At 39.9% G+C, this 22,488-nt stretch overlaps 1 protein-coding gene across 1 annotated transcript in view; it reads right to left on the reverse strand.

Annotated features, from left to right (window-relative positions):
• The window catches only part of PRLH (prolactin releasing hormone), a 33,622-nt gene extending 12,772 nt beyond the window's left edge, over nucleotides 1-20,850 (reverse strand). Inside the window, exons 1-3 of the mRNA XM_082262271.1 lie at nucleotides 20,734-20,850; nucleotides 16,538-16,688; nucleotides 7,624-7,665 (exon numbers count right to left, since the gene is read on the reverse strand). Coding sequence (XP_082118397.1) covers nucleotides 7,624-7,665; nucleotides 16,538-16,637 — 142 coding nt within the window. The 5' untranslated portion in view covers nucleotides 16,638-16,688; nucleotides 20,734-20,850. The remainder of the gene's footprint in view (nucleotides 1-7,623; nucleotides 7,666-16,537; nucleotides 16,689-20,733) is intronic.
• Nucleotides 20,851-22,488: the final 1,638 nt, after the last annotated feature.

Raw genomic sequence — 22,488 nt, forward strand, 5'->3', positions numbered from 1 at the left:
GGGGGTAAAATCTTCCGGGGCTTAAGTGGTTAATGACTTACACCCAAGTTATATGTACAAGCGGTCGAAGCCCTGAAGTTTTAGCTAACCCAGTTTTAGCTGACTCTGCCAGTGTCGCTGTGCTATAACTCATGTCAAGAGCTCCCAACTCTATGCTGCTTTCTGCTATAAAGGGTGTGAAAAAGGCTGGTCTGTCATTAGTGGCAACTAAATACTGTATAAGCAAACCGATCCACACAAGTGAGAGCCTGCTTCTAATTGGGCTCCTTCACTAGAGAGTGATGTCTAGGGATTGTTAGTGATCCACCCAACCATGATTTGTGACATTTTGTGACACAACAAAGCTCCTTATTCACTCCCTGGTCATCTCGTGCCTAGACTACTGCAATTCCCTCCTCATTGGCTTACCTCTACATAGACTATCCCCCCTTCAATCTACCATGAATGCTGCTGCCAGACTCATCCACCTTACAAATCACTCAGTGTCCGCTACTCCTCTCTGTCATCCCATTCCATCCCCCTATCACTACCACCATCACTTTGACTCATTCTAACCCCATGCTCCAGGGAGCCCATGCCTCACCCCTGTACACCTGGATAGGAAGGGTGGTGGGTGGCATATAGAGGAACCAATCCCCTCTCCGCTGCTGGAAGAAAATGTAGGGGATCAGTTCTTCTATTTGCCTCCCCTGCCACTCCTTCTATCCAGGTGTATTGGGGTGAAGCATTGGGCTGGGTCGCCCCAGGGGTCAGGGGGACTCTTCATGGTTTCTTTCACCGGGGCCCTGAATGTTCTAGTTTAGCCTCTGGAACATACCATGCCATTAATAGAACCCTAATTAAAACACATGAAATTAATTTACTAAAATATTAGAGAATTTTTGCAGATGTTCAATTAGCTTAGCGAATAAGATTTATTGAACTGATCACAGCTTAACCTTATTTACTCAGTAAAGTGAATATTCACTAAAGTGAAAATGTTTTACTCTGTGGCCTGAAACTGCTGTAAATGTGATGCCTCTGCAGTGATTACTATTGCCAGCAGAGGGAGATGTGGGAGACGTTTGAACAATATTGTTTTTGTATTCAGTCTCCCTATTGTATACCCTATTGTTTGTGTATATATACTGTTAACACTGTCATTTGTCTACATTAGTACAGCTCTGCTTAATATTCTGGTTACTGCATAGCTCAGACTTTCAAAAATATCAATAAGTAATGAATGAACTGTCTATACATTCTTTCAAGCAAAATACCAAATTATAACAAAAGGAACATTCACAATACAAGAATTAAAACAATTATGTAGAGTGATTTACAATGCTTTTTCAATCAGCAAGTCTTCCTTGTTAAAAAATTATCGTAATGTGAACCTGTCAGCCATTTTAATATCAATGCAACCCTCTCAAAGAAAGTACAAACATGGAACTAAACTGCAATAGAAGAAACTAATTGAAATACTTCTTACAGCACTGAACCCTTCTGTGTCCCCAAATGTTTGCTGGAAAACCAGCACTTCCTGTAATGTTGTAATGTATTATTGATCTTTCTATACTCCCTGCAACATTCACTGCCAACTGCCGACAATTATGTCACTACTGTGTCCTCTATTTCATAATTAGGTATTGTGACTAGGAACAGAAGAACATCTGACTGGCACCATCATCCCTTGATCAAAGTACTGGTAAAAAGATTTAGGGATGGGATCATAGGTGTGCGCAGCTTATTGCATTAGGGTGTACACCGCAAAGTTCAAACACATTTTACCAATCACTGTGTTAATTCAGAAAGGTAACGGGACGGTAAAATATCCCCCACTCATCTTGAAACATTATCTTTGTGTGCCCGCAGCAGCAGCCGGCGAGGGAGGTGAGAAGGTAGCAGCACTGTAGAAGGGGGCCCCGGGCTGCATGGGGTGCTTAGAGTGTGCCTGGGCACACCTAGTACATCTTGTTTGCATGCTTATGGATGGGATTTTGTAGGTGCAATTACTACACATACTACTGTTACAAATAACAATTATAAATTTACAAATTCCATTAAAAACAGTGACACATTAATATGTCCATGTGTTAATATACATCAATACAAAATGGGATCCCTTTACATTTATTCTTCTACATGTTTCAACATCCTGGCTTTTTCAGGAAGTACATGTAAGGGATGCTACTGAACAGGAACGCCAGGCATGGCTCACACACAGTTAGGGGTCAAATAATTCATGGGACCCATGCTCACCTGGTGGTTTAGTGTTTACATAACAATGTTTGATCATAATTTGTGTATATTTTAGTTTTTTTGCATTTTTGTGAATTTTCTTATGTTTGTTCAGTAGCATCCCTTACATGTACTTCCTGAAGAAGCCAGGATGGGGAAACATGTAGATATATTTATGTGGCACTGTTTTTAATGCAATTTGTAAATAAAAACTTGCTATTTTAACAGAAGTATGTGTAGTAATAGGTTTGCACCTACAAAATCCCATCCCTAAAACTTTTCATCAGTACTGTGTCCTCTAGTGACACATGGGTTGGCAGGAAGAGTCAGTGAGCATTGCAAGAGACACAGGAATTTGACACTTATTGAAGTCTTGCTTTCCAGTAGATTTTGGGGGAAAATGTCTCATCAGGGAATGGTGTTTGTTGGCAAGGGCAACATAAGAGGTAAGTATTAACAATTTTCTTTTGCAGGACAATTTCTGCCATAGGGTTTCACTTAAAAGCTACTCCCACTACCACACACACACACTGCACGTCCCACCCTTCTAACTAATCACTGGTATACAAAATAATAATAAAAACACTAGAAAAACTGGTAACAAGTACAATGAGAATTTTGGAAAAAAGCAAAAACCACTTATCACTATACTTGTCCCAGGTCAGTGACTCAGAAAGCTCTGAACTCAAAGCATCAGCCTAATGGCCAGGAAATTATCTTTCTCAAGATGCACTTTAACAGTAAATGTCCCCCCCCCCCTCCAAAATGCCACAGGACACCTGCAATTGCCTCTGTTAGCAAGAAACCTCTTATTGAGGAGGGGGGGAAGGCACTTCTGTAAGGGTTAATAGCTGGTCCTAGACTGCAGTAAGGGGATGACACTTAGGGCAGTGCTTTAGTTTGGAGAAGTGGCTCTGGAGAATCAGAAGAACAAAGGTGCCTCTAAGTGCAGCATTAAACAGTTAATTGTGTAAAAAAGGGTTAAAACACTTACAAGAGTACTCATGGAAGTAAGACATAGCAATGAGACAATCATTGTGGGGCCCGCATGATCCTACGCTGTGTTGGGAAAGAGCCGGCCAACAGCTGTCATAATCCCAGGAGAACACAGGGGAGGGGGGAGCGAGGAAGTGAAGATGTGGCCTGGCTTCCGGGACCATGTTGGAACACACGTGACCGGTAGTGACGTTGGGGGGTGGGCAGTGACGTGTTTCGAAGCATGTGTTTGCTCTTTTATTAGACCTCTGCTGGACTTTGAGGCACCTTTGTACTTCTGTTCTTGTAAAAGACCCCTTATGTTTGCCTCTTTAAATTAGTGTTATTTGGTCTAAATTATGACCCACAGAGGGAAGGCAAATGGTGGGCTTAGCCCAAAAGTTAGGGAATTCAGGCCTCAGTAAGTAAATGAAACTAGTTTTTTAGACAATGAAAGGTTTTCTGTTAAAGAGTTACTTATAGCTTCCAACTATTCCGCATTTGGAGGGACTGTCTGTCTTTTGTGATCAAATCCCTCTGTCTCTCTTTCCTCATTCACTGCCCCTCTTTTTGGTCTGATGTATAAACCTTTCTCTCTATCTCCAAATTAATGCATTTTTTATTTTTAAAAGCCAATCTAATTGAAAAGTGGTGGTGAAAAAAGCACTTGTAGATTTAACCAATCTTTTTTTAAAATATTAATTCTTCATGTTCTGCGTAACTGAGGGGGCAGTAAGAGTGTGCATTTGCCTACATGCTTTTCAGTATAAGGTGTTCCTCTTTCTCATTTCCAAAACTTGGTAGGTGTGGCTACTCACAAGCTTTAGTCCCAACTAGGTTTGACTTCCACTCCTTTGGTGGAGCGAGGCAGTATTTGATTGCCTATTGGGCCTAATACTGCTATTCAGGGCAAACAAAATGGCACCACCACTGGTCCTACTTTTATAGGGCTTTGCCAAAAGACAATATGGAGAATTCACTTCTGAGAAAAGCAACTGGAAGTTTAGTCATGCAGAGCATAGTCCTAGCTGTCACAGTTAAAAAAGAGAAGGAGGAAAAACCTGGAGAGAATCAAACCCTAACTCTACCTAAAACTATAAAAGATTAGTATATTGCCCATTTACCCTATATGGCTAATTTTGTTTTAAAGTGGTTGTAAACCTGTACATATACTCAGTGAAGTGACAAGCAATAGGTGATACACAGAAATCCAACAAATCCCCCTACATAAGTTGTAGCTTTGTATCTGCAGCCATTTCTTCAGTAGATCAATCTGAAAACACAAAAAGGAAAGGATTTCTTCTTAGATCTAGGAGCAGGGGCGGGGGTCTGAAACCTTCACAGAGCAAATAGCTCTGAGCCCTGATTGGAGTGGAAGGGACACCCCACCTTCACACAGTATTGAAAACAAGCACAGCTGTTAATATGAGCTGCAGCTCACTCCCCCTTCCACTTTTTAACTCTTGGTGTCTGGAAGAGCTGACAGAAGTGACTCATGTGCATAACAGAAGACCAAGGCAGCAGACAGAAATGACACTCAGAACTTTGGAAAGAGACAAGTACATAGTACAGAAGAATGTGCTTTCCTAATATTTTATGTCTGAGGGTTCCAACAATTTTAAATCCACCTAACAGTGAAATCCCAATAATACCTTTGTATTGCAGGAAACACCATTCAATACATGGTAATGGCATTTAGAATGGCACCCTATTCACAACTACAGCAGCAGACAACACACCTGGCATTCAGTGCATTGCTTTGTGCATGTTACTCATTGTGATTTGTTACTTAAAAAAAGGATCAAGTCCATTTTTGTTAAGCAAACGTGTATGTCCTCCTTTTACCCAAATTGAGATACCACCTACTTTGCTAAATTGCTGCCTACCTTTTAACATGCTCTTTTCTGAAAATAAATTCTACTTAGCCCCCCCCCCCCCCCATTCTATATTATATTTATGAGGGGGCTGGGATAGCATGCTAATGTGCAATTGCTCCTACAGCGATCACCTGTGAGTAGACTGTCTGCATCCAGGGCCAATCACTTGCAGGTGATTGCTGCATGAGCGATTACATGCATGCGACCGTGATTAGCTGTGGGAGCTGGCAGCTTCTTATAATGGCCCATACACATGATTTGAAAATCAGACAAAAAATACAGTTTTCGAAGCGATAGTATGATAGTCTGATTGTTAGAACAGAGCTTTCCAGAGTCGATCACAACAGTTTATCTGATATTATGCAATCGGAAAAAAACGCAGATCATACAATTATCGTTTAACCACTTGACGTCTGCTCACATTGCTGCTACCGCGGCAATGTGGCTCGTTATCGTCCAGCGACGTAGACCTACGTCGCTGGAATCCTCCCCTTGTGGGCGGCGCGCGCACGCCGCCGGAGGCTCGCTCCCGCTGTATTCAGTTACAGCGGGAGTCGGGTCAGGGGAGGAGCGGCGGTGATCACTGCCGCTCTTCCCCGATCGTCGGGGATCGAGTGTGGAGATCCGCCCGCTTGTGTAAACAAAGCGGGCGGATCTCCTAAGTGACAGGCAGGGTCAGATTGCAGGGTTCAGCATAGCTGAACCTGCGATCTGTCCCTGTGTCACTCAGTCACCTCCCCCCACACACGTTAGTAAGCACCAGGCATACATTAACCCCTCCCTCTCCAATAAAGATTAACCCCTTCCCTGCCAGTGTAATTTTTACAGTAACAGTGCATATTTATAGCACTGATTACTGTAGTAATGCTACTGGTACCCCCAAAAGTGTCAAAAATGTCAGTCAAGGGTCCGATCTATCCGCCGCAATGTCGCAGTCCCGCAAAAAAAATCGCAGATCGCCGCCAGATCGCCACCATTACTAGTTAAAGAAAAAAAAACAATAAAAATGACATAAATTTCCCGTAGTTAGTAGCTGCGATAACTTTTGCGCAAACCAATCAAAATACGCTTATTGCAATTTTTTTTTACCAAAAATATGTAGCAGAAAACAAATTGGCAAAAAAAGTTAAAAAATTTTGATTTTTAAATTTTTTTGGGGGGGAATTTCATATAAAAAATATTTGAAAAGTGTTGTTATTTTTTCAAAATTGTCGCTCTTTTTTTGCATATAGCGCAAAAAGTAAAAATCGCACAGGTGATCAAATACCACCAAAAGAAAGCTCTATTTGTGGACAAAAAAAGGACATAAATTGAATTTGGGTACAGAATCGCAGGACCGCGCAATTGTCCGTTAAAATAACGCAGTGCCGAATCGCAAAATATGGCCTGGTCAGGAATGAGGTAAAATCTTCCGGTCTTAAAGCGGTTAAAAATACGCTCATTGAGAATTTATTTGTCAAAGACATGTAGCTAAATACATTTTGGCCTAAATATATAACAAAAATTTAATATATTGGATATTTTTTAACTGTCAAAGTAGAAAAATATTGTTATTTTTTCAAAATTATCGCATTTTTTTATTAATATCGGAAAAAATGAAAAAGGCAGAGGTGATCAAATACCACCAAAAGAAATCTCTGTTTGTGGGGAAAAAAGGACGTAAATTTCGTTTGGGTACGGCGTTGCATGACCGCGCAATTGTCAGTTAAAATCGCACAGTGCCGAATCGCAAAAAGTGGCCTGGACGTAAGACAGCAAAATCCTCCGGTGGTAAAGTGGTTAATCAGTAAAATTGTCATCCGAAAATACAATACAAATACACCACAACTCATGACATCACTTTTTTTTAATTCTGTCGTACGAGAATTTTCGTAACTTTAGCAACCTCTCCATTTTCGATATGCGACTAGCATGCAAAAATAAAAAAAACGGAAGATCTGTTGTCTGATTTTCAGATCGTGTGTAGGGGCCATTACTTTTATTAGTACTGCCTCGGCATCTTAGCACCGGGAGCCCCCACTGGGGTTCTCACATGTAACTGGTGTTGGGTCCTTTCACAAGTGTGAATATAGCCTAAAGATATCAAGGCTTGAGCTTTGCATTGTTAACCAGAGTCCTGTTTCCTGAAGTGTCCATAATACATAAGCACACTGCAGGTTATTCTTAACAAAACAAGATGCCAAAAAATAAATATATACATTCCTGCTTCAAAGAAACAAAAAAGGTAAGAAATATTTTTTACGTGTGCTTTGTGAATAGGAACAAACATATGTTGGGAGTTTTTTAAGTTTTGCTTCAAAGGTGAAAATATACTTAAAGGTGGGCTAACAGCCCTTTTAAAATGAATGAGCTGCCTTATTGCAGTGCACCTTAATAAACAATAACACGTGGGGTTAACGTAACACATGATGTGAATAAAAAAAAAAAAAAAAAAAATGTTTTATACCATTTAGGTTCCCTAAAATAATTCTACTTGCACAGCATATGATGGTATGGTGCACATACAAATATGAAACATGTGAAAATGCATGGTTATTTATAAAAATGCATGTACCGCTTCTCCTATGTGCTGCAGATGCCATTTTAGGGAAGAGACCTAGGAGAAGTTTGCAAACAAATTTTAATTACTAACAGTTCACAGAATAGTTTGTAAATTTCACACAAACTCTAATTACATCTTTATAAAAATGTATGTAGTTGCTAGATTTAAAAAAAAAAAAAAAAAAACAAGTGGTAAAATAGCCAAAAATGTTATCCTTTAAATAATTCTAAAATATTAAAGTAGAACTAAAAGCAAAACTTTTATTTTTGGATAGAGTAAGAAAGGGTTATAACTAGGGATAGACCGATATGTTTTTTCAGGACCGATACCGATATTTTGGTCACAACGTATCGGTATCGACCGATATGGGCCGATATTTTGTACATTTAAAGTTTTGAAAAATAAAGACAAATTTTGACACAAATCTGGTACTGAACATGTTAATTTTTGTTTAATGCTTAATGGCTGGCTTGCTGGCGCCCTGTGGTGGGTGACTTGCTGTCTGGCACCCTGTTGTGGGTGGCTGGCTGTCTGGCACCCTGTGGTGGGTGGCTGGCTGGTTTGCTCCCTGTGGTGGATGGCTGGCTGGCACCCTTTGGTGGGTGGCTGGCTGGCACCCTGTGGTGGGTGGCTGGCTGGCTGGCACCCTGTGGTGGGTGGCTGGCTGGCTGGCACCTTGTGGTAGGTGGCTGGCTGGCACAGGGTCTGTGGGTGGCTGGTGGTACATGGCCTGTGGGTGGCTGGCTGGTACAGTGCCTGTGGCTGGCTAGTACAGGGCCTGTGGGTGACTGACTGTCTGGCACCCTTTCTGTGGGTGGCTGTCGGTCTGGCACCCTGTTGTGGGTGGCTGGCTGTCTGGCACCCTGTGGTGGGTGGCTGGCTGTCTGGCACCCTGTGGTGGGTTGCTGGCACAGGGCCTGTGGGTGGCTGGCTGGTTGGTACAGTGCCTGTGGCTGGCAGGTACAGGGCCTGTCGGTGGCTGGCTGGTACAGGGCCTGTGGATGGCTTGCTGGCTCGCTGGTACAGTGCCTGTGGCTGGCTGGTACAGGGCCTGTGGATGTGGGTGGCAAGCTGGCACCAGGCTGCTGTGGGTGGGTGTATGGCTGTGATACACTACCGCGAGACTAGTCCCCACTCCAGACGAGGCTGTCCAAGGCGGGAGAGGCGGCCTAAGCAGGCAGAATGACGTCACAAAAATATCGGCAATATCGGGCAGTTGCCGATAATTGGTCTATCCCTAGTTATAACCCCTTTAAAGTTTATTTTTGCCAGCTGTGTCTCATTGGGGAGACTTCCTTTCCCTTCCTGTCCCATAGCCAAAACAGGAGGTGAGAGGAAATCTTTGTTAATTAGGGGAATCTCTTAGAGCCCCCCAGGTCACCAGAACTAGTGTCGCCATTGGAAGATCTTCCCTCTATTACTTTTCTGGGGACACCCCAAAATTTAAGAATTTTTTTTACTTTTACTTTCAATGATAATGGTAAACAGGACAAATAGAGAGGGTGAATCTCCCTAACAGGGGGCACAGACAGCAATAAAAACTTGACAGGGGTTCTAATCCCTCCCCACTCTATCCAAAACTGAAGAAAAAGTTTTGCATTTTGTTATACTTTAGGTGATTTTAAAGCCAAAGGTGTTTTCCTTCTTATAATAAAAAAGAGGTTATACTTACCTGCTCTGTGCAAAAATGTTATACAGAGCTGACCCATATCTGTTTTTATGCAGTCCTCCTTAAACTGTGCGCTATGAGGGCACCTGTGCAGGCACGCTCCAGGGTCGGGCTGTGTGTGTCCACAGACACAAACAGCGTGGCTCGGCTATGCCCCTGCTGACATGACATGAAATGTCCCGCCGACATGAAATATGAACAAAGCATATCCCTCTATAATGAGTACTATCAATCCAGAGCACTAAATGTCATTTCTGTCTGCCGCCTCATTCCTCTGCTATCCACATGAGTCACTTCTGACAAGTTTTCCTGACACCAAGCGAAAAAAAGTGACAGGGGAGGGATCTCCGACACACAGCCTGTGATTGACTCAGCTCAGTTCCTGTATGCTGTGTGAAGAGGGGTGTGTACCTTTCCTCCAATCAGCACTCAGAGCTCTTCTCACTGAGCTCTGCAGAGAATAATTTCAACTCTCTGTCCCCTGTTTTCTGACAGCAAAACAAGCTTTCTAAATTCTGCACTTTGAATGAATTTAAAGAAGAGAACTGCAGATAAAAAAGTACACTTTATGTAGGAGGATTTAATTAACTCTGTGTATCACCTGAGGCCAATCACTGGGTATATTTAAAGTGGATGTAAACCGCATTCATGAAATTTGACCTGGGCACATATATCTGTAGTGTTTACTTGTCTCTCTCCAAAGCTCTAAGTTCTGTGTCTTTCTGCTGCTCCGCTCTTCTGTTATCAGCATAATAACTTCTGACAGTTCTCTGACACAGGAGATAAAAGTAGCTGGAAATTTGTGTCGGGTGGGTGTATAGAGATAGATTAGCAAAGAGCTGGTCTATTCACAGCACAGCTTTGCATGTTTCCTCCTTCCTCGGCCTATGTGGAGGGGGGTGTCCATTTCCTCCAATTAGCACACAATGTATGCCTAGACTCCACACCCAGTTCTGGAACAGGGAGAAAACATTTGAACACGATGTGCACGTTCTAAACAGTGTAGAAAGCTGAAGACAGCAGATTTACAAATAAAACGTATGTGGTGAGATTTGTTTTATCTCTGTGTATCATATTAGGCTATTCACTTCACTGGGTATATGTGAGTGGTTACATCCACTTTAAGGGTTTACAGACACTTTAATTTAAAATGTAATTACCGGTAGTTTTAAAATAAATTAAATTCTCCAACTGTGTAAAATTTCTATTTACCTTGAAAATCCAATGGTGTGCAGATGAAATAGGTAAACAGGAATTTGCTTTTCACATAATAGTTGATAATAAGCTAATATTTTCACAATTTATTATACTCAAAATCTCATCTCTTGCTGGCGCTGGCTGTCTTAATTTTTTATTGCCAGTGACAGAATCACATTAAGTATTTTCTGCGGCACTGACCTAAAACAAATATACAGGTCAGAAGTTCTAATCGGCATGCTTGTTCCAGGTCATTGACTTAGAAAATACTGAAGCTAGGGACAGCCAGGCAAGTAGCATTTTTAGGATAAGGGCAGCAATGGCTAATGCTATTGCAGAATATATCACGCACCCTGCAGTTTGTGTCTCATTACAGACCAATTAGATGATTGTGAACATAAGGTATCATTACATCTCTTGTATCTAGATGTATCAATGAAGCTAGCTACAAATAGTTAAACAGAAAACTAGAGATCATGTATGTATGTATGGAAGTGTTATATGGTGTATATGATGTACACAAGGTCAATCCTTAATATAAAGTCCATATATTATATATTACATTATACACATACAATAAAAACATGTACTTCTTTCCACCAGTTCAGCTACATAAGCATGCAGAGATGTCAAAGCATTAGTAATATATTGTAATGACTGTAAAATTTACATTTAACAAATAAATTAGATACATCAGTGAAAATAAAGCATGGATAGGACTATTCATAATGACACAGGAGGAATTGTGATGAAATATGGGAATAGTATAATAAAAGATATCTTTCACTGCAGCAGTATGCAACACCAATCATGTAATTATAGGGGGCTGGGGTAGTATAGATTCATATTCTTTTCAATTTCTCTGCATATAATTAGGTATTCATTGTGAAAAAAGGTTTACTTTGCTAATTGAACAAATGTACTTTGTCAGTAGGTGACTGTCAAGTGCAGTAGGAACCAGATATTTTTAAAGCAGAACTCCATTTAATGTCATACAAATTGAAAGTCTGGTGACATCAGCCTCATTTACAAATGAGCTTAGGCCGGGACACTGTGGGGTTGATTTACTAAAGGCAACTAGACTGTGCACTTTGCCAGTGCAGTTGCTCTAGAGCTTAGTAAATGAGCAGAAGCTCTGCTGACTTCCATCATCCAATCATGTGCAAGCAAAAATTGTGTTTTTTTTTTCTTGCACGTGATTGGGTATTCTTTGCAAGAGTACCACGATTTTACTACTACTACTACCGTTGTACTACTACATCCATAGTAGTAGTAAAACCGTAGTACCCTACTACTACTACTACTACTACTACTACTTGTACGGTTTTTATAGCATATCAACGTTCTTGCCTTTTTGGACTTATGATGGAGATCAGGCTATAATTTCTAACAAATAGTTTTTTTTTCATTTATCTAGCTAGTGTGCCAGTGTTACGCGTTGTGATCATGTATACCCTGACAGAGTTTTGTGGAAATGTTTAAACCAGTCCATTTCAACCAGTGTGCCCAGGCACCCTGGGGAGCCTTGAGGTTTCTTCAGGGGTGCCTTGGCAAAATGGCTAAAAATTGCCCAAAAATTGTTTTCAAAAAAAGGTTTTCATTGTGCACAATATACAACCTTCTTTCTGCCAGTGTCCTAACGACCATTGGCATAATCAGTTGATAAGGAGGATGTCAGTCACCTGCCTAGCATCCTTGTTTGACCCTCCCCTGCCCCTCACATTAGCTGAATGATAGAGAAAAACTGAGAGAGAAGAGAAAAATTGGAATACTAATCAGTACCAGTTACAAAAGTGTATTTGCTTTTGAAGAATAAAATCACCTCTAACGTTGCGTGTCCTACTTGGACTTGTGGATGTTTCTGCATTATGTATGACTATTACAATTAGGGATTGACCGATTATCGGCAAAGCCGATATATCGAGGGCCGATATGCACTTTCCCCAATATATCGGAATCGGCCCCAGAGATTACCAATATTGCCGATATTACGGGAAAGTGCATGTATCGGAGTGATGCTTGCAGCTAGAGGCATTACCCCGGTACCGGTGTCCATAGCCGATGGTCGGCTATCTTGTAATGACAACCGATGCGGCTGAAAAGCCGCTCGGCTGTCATTACAAGGAGTGGGAGGGGACGTCCCCCCCTTCCGCTGCCTTCTGTGGCTTGCCCGGGTTTCCTGTCCCACCGGGAGACCCGGGCAACCAGCCTGCACGGCCACCGAAGACCCTATCAAAGCCGCATTCGGCTCTGATCGGGTCTCCATGCAAAAACCTGGAAGTGATGTCATGAGTGATATCACTTCCGGTACTAAATATATAAATGAGGTGTTCTAAAAATCTATCTATGTTGCTTAAAAGGAATCAACAAATCAAGCAATCAATAAAGTGCAAATAAGTGTAAACTCTGTGCAAAATAGCAAAAAATCATAAAAATTGTGCAGATATTACAATGTAAAACTCATAACTGAAAGTGCAATCTGAGTGCCAAATAAACAGTCCATAAAACAGTCCTTATAATAAACAGGAGCTGGATGCTTAATTCTTGTTGCTTCGGGGTATCCCCCTTTGGGTATCTACTTACCACTAGGTGGTGAGATTGAAGCAGAGTAAGCTGATGATAGTATCCTTTGGCTCCTGCAGGGCTGGTTAGGCTGTATGTTGGAAGCGATCTTAGTTCACAGTGCAGTAATCCCAGGTGTCCTCATAGAAATAAAAATGCTGGACATAGTGAGGACCGTTTAAAATACATTTATTAAGTTAAAATACAAAGGGATACTCACAAACATGGAACATAAAAGAGCCTGTATTAAAATGCCTATACTCGGTACGGTGGTAAGCTGCTCATCAGCGTTCTCCTCACCGACCGGAAGTCACGTGGCTGCCTCTCGGCCAATGGCTAGATGCGTTTCGCTGTGGACACAGCGTCATCTGTAGCTGGCTAATTAGAGGTGCCACAAGTGTTATAAAGCCGTGCTGCGCTGTTCTTCCGGTGTACTCAATGCTATAGTATGCTTGCTACATCTGTTGCATTCTTAGTTTTTCTTCTACCTTTATACTATATAGAATATAGAATATGGAATATAATATCTTTTACTAATTTTGTGTTAATTTGTGTGCTGTATTTGGCGATCGTTAATATTGATATTGAACGTTCTGATTTAACATTGGGCATAATATCTCATGCAATAATTAAATAATAAATGTTAAATAAATGTGTAGACCCCTACTGGTCCAAATGGGTAACTATTACCAACCTATAGCCTTATATTATATTGTAACCATACATATGCCAATTATTGACAGATTTTGTCGATTTTTTGTTTCTTTATACTGGAATGTAGAATTATATCCGGGATAGAATAAAATATATGATTAAAAATACATGTGATTGAAGATAAAAGATTAAATTACATTTAAAAAAAAAAAAAAAAAAAAATTTAAAACACACTGGCCCATTTTATTGAGACATCCAACTTTTAGCAAGATTTTACCCAAAAAACCACAGTTCATTTACAGAAGACCCCCCATTTTAAAGGATAAACTGGCCAAAAATGTACCAGACCCCCCAAAAAAACTGAACACATTTTTAGATCAAAAAGGGTATTATAGGTGCGGCAATTGTGTCATATGCCGCACATGCAAAATAAATAATAAGTCAAGAAAGGAAACACAATTCCAATCCACAGCCACGGGACAACAATTTAAAATAGATAAGTTTATTACATGCAGAACCACGCATGTTACTTATCTATTGGAATGTGAGTGTGGTCTCCAGTACGTGGGACGCACGACAAGAGAACTCCGAATTAGATTGAGAGAACATATTAAAAATATCAAAAATGGGTTCCAAAAGCACAGTTTGTCCAATCACTTCTGTATCTGCCACAATAAGGATCCAAGTAAGTTGAAATTCTGTGGGATAGACACCATTGTAAAACATTGGAGGGGCACAAACATGACAAGAGCTATCTCACAGAACGAGACTTGGTGGATACATAAACTAGGAAGCATGGTACCAAAGGGTTTAAACGTAGAAATTGATATAAATTGTTTCATAAATGATTTTTAACTATATTTTTTATCTATGTAATTTAATCTTTTATCTTCAATCACATGTATTTTTAATCATATATTTTATTCTATCCCGGATATAATTCTACATTCCAGTATAAAGAATCAAAAAATCGACAAAATCTGTCAATAATTGGCATATGTATGGTTACAATATAATATAAGGCTATAGGTTGGTAATAGTTACCCATTTGGACCAGTAGGGGTCTACACATTTATTTAACATTTATTATTTAATTATTGCATGAGATATTATGCCCAATGTTAAATCGATATTTCATAGAGAGTAGAAAATTAATGTCACATCAATTATCCAATTACTTCAATGATGAATCGATATTTAGTTTATAGAGAGTAGGAATATTAAGGTCACATCATTATAATGAGATGTCGGGAGCAGTAGAAAGAGCTTCTATTAATAGACACATTTTTCAAAGCTCCACTAGGGGGCAATATTGCACATTCAGAACGTTCAATATCAATATTAACGATCGCCAAATACAGCACACAAATTAACACAAAATTAGTAAAAGATATTATATTCCATATTCTATATTCTATATAGTATAAAGGTAGAAGAAAAACTAAGAATGCAACAGATGTAGCAAGCATACTATAGCATTGAGTACACCGGAAGAACAGCGCAGCACGGCTTTATAACACTTGTGGCACCTCTAATTAGCCAGCTACAGATGACGCTGTGTCCACAGCGAAACGCGTCTAGCCATTGGCCGAGAGGCAGCCACGTGACTTCCGGTCGGTGAGGAGAACGCTGATGAGCAGCTTACCACCGTACCGAGTATAGGCATTTTAATACAGGCTCTTTTATGTTCCATGTTTGTGAGTATCCCTTTGTATTTTAACTTAATAAATGTATTTTAAACGGTCCTCACTATGTCCAGCATTTTTATTTCTATGAGGACACCTGGGATTACTGCACTGTGAACTAAGATCGCTTCCAACATACAGCCTAACCAGCCCTGCAGGAGCCAAAGGATACTATCATCAGCTTACTCTGCTTCAATCTCACCACCTAGTGGTAAGTAGATACCCAAAGGGGGATACCCCGAAGCAACAAGAATTAAGCATCCAGCTCCTGTTTATTATAAGGACTGTTTTATGGACTGTTTATTTGGCACTCAGATTGCACTTTCAGTTATGAGTTTTACATTGTAATATCTGCACAATTTTTATGATTTTTTGCTATTTTGCACAGAGTTTACACTTATTTGCACTTTATTGATTGCTTGATTTGTTGATTCCTTTTAAGCAACATAGATAGATTTTTAGAACACCTCATTTATATATTTATTAGCAGCGCTGCAATCACTGACCTCTACTCACAAAAAGCACTAGCACTTTTCTTGCAGCAGGCAGCTAATTGTACACACCTATTTTCTGATATCCTACATTCCATAAGCGCGAGGTCCACAGTCATACCACTTCCGGTACTGTCTGCCGCCAGATTAAAAAAAATTACAGCATTCAAAACAGCCAAACTTGGCGTTTTGAATGCTTTAAAGTGCAGAGGAGGGGTTTGGGGTCTTTTTAGACCCCCCCCCCCCCGATCCCTCCACAAAAGTACCTGTCAAAAAAAAAAATAATTTAAATGTACAAAAATATCGGCCAATATCGGCTGATACCGATATGAATTGGCCGAAATATCGGTAACGGTATCGGCAACGAAAAACCGATATCGGTCGATTACTAATTAGAATAGTTTTTACATTTTAGAATGGGGTGCCTCGAGACTGTCCATAATCTTTAAAGGGTGCCTTGACTGAAAAAAGGTTGAGAAACACTGGTTTAAACTACTACTCCCATGGGACATGCTTCTTGGGTTTAGGTATTTTTAGTTAAAAGAAAGTATAAAAAAAATAAAAAATAACATACCAGCAATGCATGAGTTATAAAATGTATACAACCTAACGAATCAGTGCAAATAAATGCATCTTATGAGTTAAACACCCCCAATGTAGGTACTCACTTCGTATATCTAGGGAGGGCTGAAGAACTCGGCTCTGAGTCTCTGGAATGGCCAAGCACAGGAGCAGCAAACAGGAAATTGAGGCACATACCAGTTTCATTCTATGTCTCTTCTACCCACTGACTGCAGGTGAAGTGCACCGTCAGGCAGCCTGTAAGGAGAATATTGTGTAAGAGAGACGTAGATTTCTTTCATATTTGAGTAGCTAGCTTAGTTTGCCCATATCCTTTTATAATAGTAGTTACTTAAAGCTTACCAATGATTCCCTTGTTTTCCTTGCACTTTTAAATTTTAGCCAAGAAAAACTTTCGATAACTGTATACATACATTCACTTTTTGGCCAAGAAATACATTTAATAACTAAGCACCTATACAATATTTTAAGACATTTTATAAAACACTGGGAGAGATTTAGTAAAACTGGAGCATGCAAAATCTGGTGCAGCTCTGCATAGTAACCAATTAGCTTCCAGGTTTTAGTGTCTACTCTTAACCACTTAAGCCCCGGAGGATTTTCCTGCTAAACGACCAGGGGGTATTTTGCGATTCGGCACTGCGTGACTTTAACAGACAATTGCGCGGTCGTGCGACACTGTATCTAAACAAATTTGGCGTCCTTTTTTTCCCACAAACAGAGCTTTCTTTTGGTGGTATTTGATCACCCGTGCGATTTTTACTTTTTGCGCTATAAACAAAAAAAGAGCGTACATTTTGCAAAAATAACAATATTTTTCACATTTTTTTATATGAAATTCCCCAAAAAAAATGTAAAAATCAAAATTTTTTAAAATTTTCGGCCAATTTGTTTTATGCTACCTATGTTTGGTAAAAAAAAAAAAAAAATCGCAAAAAGCGTATTTTGATTGGTTTGCGCAAAAGTTATCGCGTTTACTAACAAAGGGAAAGATTTCTGTCATTTTTGGTGTTTTTTTTTTAACGTGTAATGGCGGCGATCTGCGATTTTTTTGCGGTACTGCAACATTGGGGCGGACAGATCGGACCCTTGACTGACATTTTTGACACTTTTGGGGTTACCAGTGACATTTCTACAGTAATCAGTGCTATATATATGCACTGTTACTGTAAAAATACACTGGTAGTGAAGGGGTTAACTTTATTTGGGAGGGAGGGGCTGTGTGTGTCCCTAGGGGCGTGCTTTCTACTGTGATTGGCTGTGGCTTGAGCTGTAAGGACACTGATCAACGGATCTACATACTAGATCCGAGTGATCAGTGTCTTTACAGCGAGGAGAATGACAGGTGGCTTGTTTTCACAAGCTGCCTGACATTCTCCCTCTCCCCCGCAGATCGCCGAGTGACTGGCGGACATCGGGTCCGCTGGTCACACGCGCGGGGGGGTCCATGACCGCACGGGAGCGGGAGCGCGCCTCCACGGGCGCGCGCTCGCTCCCCAGAGCCTCACAGGCGAGCGACATAGACCTACGTCACTCTGCCTGTGAGGGGCTGACTGCCGCAGTAAATATACTGTGAGCAGTCGGCAAGCGGTTAATTGAACAAGGTGAAGTTAAAAGTTGATTGGCTACCATGCACAGCTGCACCAGATTCTGAGTGCTCCAAGTTTTAGTAAATCTCTCCCACTGTATAGACCTATTCACAAAGAGCAATGTACATCAAAGTGAATGTACAGCAACATGTTAAGGAAATTTCCCTTCACTTCCTGTCCCTGAGACATAAAAAGAAACTAGATATTTTCTCCCAAAGGTAGTTGTCCTTGGAATAGGTCAAATCATAAATGTTTTTGCATTCCCTTCATTTTCTTTCTCAGTTGCAGTAATCACCAGTACAAATTCAGAGGAATTGTCCCAATGGGAACATAGAAAGCAACAAAAACAAGACAAAGGGTCTAACCATTCGCCATTCACACAAAATTGAAAAAAAAAAAACGGGTTTGTTTAGAGATACATTTTAACCATTGCAGTCAATCAGAATTCACTTTATTGAAATCATGGCAGTACTATTAGGATTCTAATTGCAATGGGCCCTAATCTATGCATTTAGCGCTTTGTTCTTTAAAGAAGAGCTATATTACATTTTTTTGTAATGATTGTTCTTTTAAAAGCTGTTATATTCAACAAATTTAAAGTCTGTTTGTTTTTTTAAGTGTGTTGAATTTCATTGCATTATTCCTTTCTAAAAAAATGTCTGCAATTCAACCAATCAACATCAGCTATAATCTAAATCCAGATTATATTAAATTAAGGATATATCTTTGTAGTTTTTACCAGGTATTATACAAGGCTTTTAAGGGTCTGTCCACCGAACAGTGTATTCCATGTGCTGTACTTGCTGGATAACTGAGCACTCATGGATTGCTGTAGTACAGTATTCTCTGCCTTAGAGTCACACTCCTTCCAATTAATTATCCACGCACAAATAAAATTAATTAAAAAAAAAAAAAAGAGCGTGAACCCTCATGTAATGATTATGTCAAACAGACAAAACCTGAAACTCAAGTTCAGAAATGTCACTGAAGTGTAAGAGACAGAAGAACCCAATGGGTTCAGCATTTATATTTACCTTACTGCTCTCAGAAGCTTGGAATGTATGAATTACGTAGAACTTTGCAAAGTGAAATCAGATAAAAAAAATCCTAGCACATTCCAGCACGTTGAAATTATAAATGTGGCTTTTTCTTTTATTCTGGAATACAATATCCAAAAATGTATATAGACAATACATAGTAATATAGTACTATATAATACATTAGCTAGTTTTTGTGGAACTACAAATTTTGAATTTGTACTAGCCTATGAGCTAGAGATACCATTGCATTAATTAAAGAGTTATCATTACTACCTAAAAATATGTATGTAGATAGTTTATATAGGCAGAAAGTGTGGGATACTGTTATAGGATTTACACTGCAATGGAACTGCTGCCTATTGTGCTATGTCATCATCAATGAGAGTCTCGGTGAAAATTTCCCTAATCATCCTCAACTGCAGTTACTCAGTTACGTTCAAATCTGATAAGAACATGTATACATCTGTAAATATTAAATTCCATTGTCACTTAGATTTATTGGTAAGTACATGGTGCTAACCGAATAATAGTTGGTCACAATTCATCACTAGTATGTAGCCATCTAAAACTGATAACTCAGGCATGGGTTAAAAAAAGGTATTATGAATTACCCATAAGAATCCTAGGTATTGCCCATCTCAGCACAGCAGTACTCCCTGTGCTACACTTTTGAACAGGTAAAACAGGTAATATAAATGGAAAGTCCAACAGGCCCTCTGCAGTTGGGTGGAACTAGGAATTTGCTGTCGCTGTTGGTGACCCTAATACATCAATAAAGATAGTGGAGGCAATTTATGAAAACTGGAGCAGACAGAATTTGGAGCAGCTGTACATGGCAACCAATCAGCTTCTATCTCCAGCTTGTTCAGTTAATCTTTGAAAATAAAACATCAGAACGGATTGGTTGCTATGCACAGTTGCTCCAGATTCTATCTTCTCCAGTTTTGATTAATTCCCTTCACTGAATCCACCTGAAAGCATGTACCTAATACTGACATATTACTTTTCGGTGAGAGAATGACTCTTTGCCCATAACTTCCTGTTTTACTTTAATATGTAATGGGATCAATTGATGCTCATCCATTATAAATATCAGCCAAATATTGTCAGCAAAAATTGATGGTACACTGGTAAATGCTACCTAAAATCGTAACAGAAAGTCTACCAATAATTTGTAAGCAGTTTAATTTGCTATATAGATCCCAGTCATCTATGTAACTGTAAATAATGGTATCATAACTAGATAAAAACAATCTTAATATTGGCATTGGTTTAGATAAATCAATAATGTGACATATTTTATACATTTTAAGAATTGTATCAGTAGAAGAGGTTTAGTGAGTATTGCAGAGAGATTTGAAAAAGGTTTGAATCCTTATGTTGCATTTGTTTATGGGATTCGTTGTAAAGCTGTCCAAGCATTAAAACTCTTTACTAACTCTTTTCTATCCTCCTGTAGAAAATGCACAGAAAAATAAGAAATAATTTGTACCCACTATCCTACATAAGTAAACCCCATGTTTCTACAATTGTTTTGAACATAAGATGTTATAAAAATTGCTTGTAGAAATGTGCCTTCACAATACATTAAAAACTCTAAACATATTACTACCCAGATATATGGAAATCGCAACATTTAGCCATAATACTCACAATTTTTCTTGGTAGGGGACTGTCTCACCCCAGCTGTTCACCTCTGCTGATCCCCCTCTCACTCTGGATATATGAGTTATCTGAGGCCTGACGTCAGAAGCAGCCCACATCCTCCCCGACCTGCCTAACTCCTGAATCCATTATGTTAATTTCTTTGGAGCAGCAGCTTTTAATGACTCACATGTGACTTATCTTTTCAAGTTCCATTTACTTCTTAATAAAGAAAGGGAAAGGCCAGGTCTTTTCTCATCCTTTATATTAACGTGCATTTGAAATGTACGTTATACCTCCTTATGAGTTCATTTGCACCTACATTGATTATATTTCTCTATCTCCCCCTGCCAACGTTCCTTCATGAAGTGCACTTGAGGACCAACGTGGTGCTGTTACAGTTATGGAGTAAATTACGTGAGGAGGCGCCAAGAAAATGTAGAAGCAGAAAATTGTAAAACTGAACTGGAGTCATAATGTTACTAAGTAGGAATTCACACACACACTTTTATTTTATAAAGAGATATGTTACTTACCTGAAATTTAAAGAAATAGTTATGTTTACTGTAGAAAGCATTCATGGTTGAAGCAGACATGTAGTTAAAAAAAAGAAGCAGCTTAACCACTTGCTGACCGCCGCAAGTACATATACTGCGGCGGTCAGCCCCTCACAGGCAAAGTGACGTATGGGTACGTCACTAGCCTGTGAGGCTCTGGGGGAGCGAGCGCGCTCCCGCTCCCGCTCGGTCACAGACCCCCCCGCGTGTGTGCCCGGCGGACCCAATGTGCGCGGGCACTCGCGATCGTCCGTTAGAGCGGGAGAAAGGCAGGCGGCTGATGTAAACAAGCCGCCTGTCATTCTCCCCTGTGTAAGAACAGTGATCTTATGGTTCTACTATGTAGAACCGTTGATCACTGTTCCTACACCTCAAGCCACAGCCAATCACAGTAAGAATCACGCCCCTAGGGACACACACAACCCCTCCCTCTCAAATAAAGTTAACCCCTTCACTGCCAGTGTCATTTTACAGTAACAGTGCATATGTATAGCACTGATTACTGTAGTAATGTCACTGGTAACCCCAAAAGTGTCAAAAATGTCAGTCAAGGGTCCCATCTGTCCGCAGCAATGTCGCAGTCCCGCATAAAAAATCGCAGATTGCCGCCATTACGCGTTAAAAAAAACAACAAAAATGACAAAAATCTTTCCCTTAGTTAGTAAACGCAATAACTTTTGCGCAAACCAATCAAAATACGCTTTTTGCGATTTTTCTTTACCAAAAATATGTAGCATAAAACAAATTGGCCTAAAATGTTAAAAAATTTTGATTTTTACATTTTTTTGGGGGGAATTTCATATAAAATAATTTGAAAAATATTGTTATTTTTGCAAAATTTACGCTCTTTTTTTGTTTATAGCGCATGATCAAAAAATTGCACAGGTGATCAAATACCACCAAAAGAAAGCTCTGTTTGTGGGAAAAAAGGACGTCAAATTCGTTTAGGTACAGCGTTGCACGACCGTGTAATTGTCCGTTAAAGTCACGCAGTGCCGAATCGCAAAATACCCCCTGGTCAGGAAGGGGGTAAAATCTTCCGGGGCTTAAGTGGTTAAGATGCAATACTCACCTTCAGTCCTGCACTACTTCTTTTACTCAAAATGCCCTTTGCCCTCTGTGTTAAATGATGGCCAGCATCATTCAACGCACCTCTTTGGGAGCTCAGATGACCAGCATTTAAACCATAGGATCCTTCACATGTGGA

This window comes from Pelophylax lessonae (genome assembly GCF_965119305.1).
Source record: "Pelophylax lessonae genome assembly, chromosome: 6".
In the NCBI taxonomy this organism is placed as follows: domain Eukaryota; kingdom Metazoa; phylum Chordata; class Amphibia; order Anura; family Ranidae; genus Pelophylax; species Pelophylax lessonae.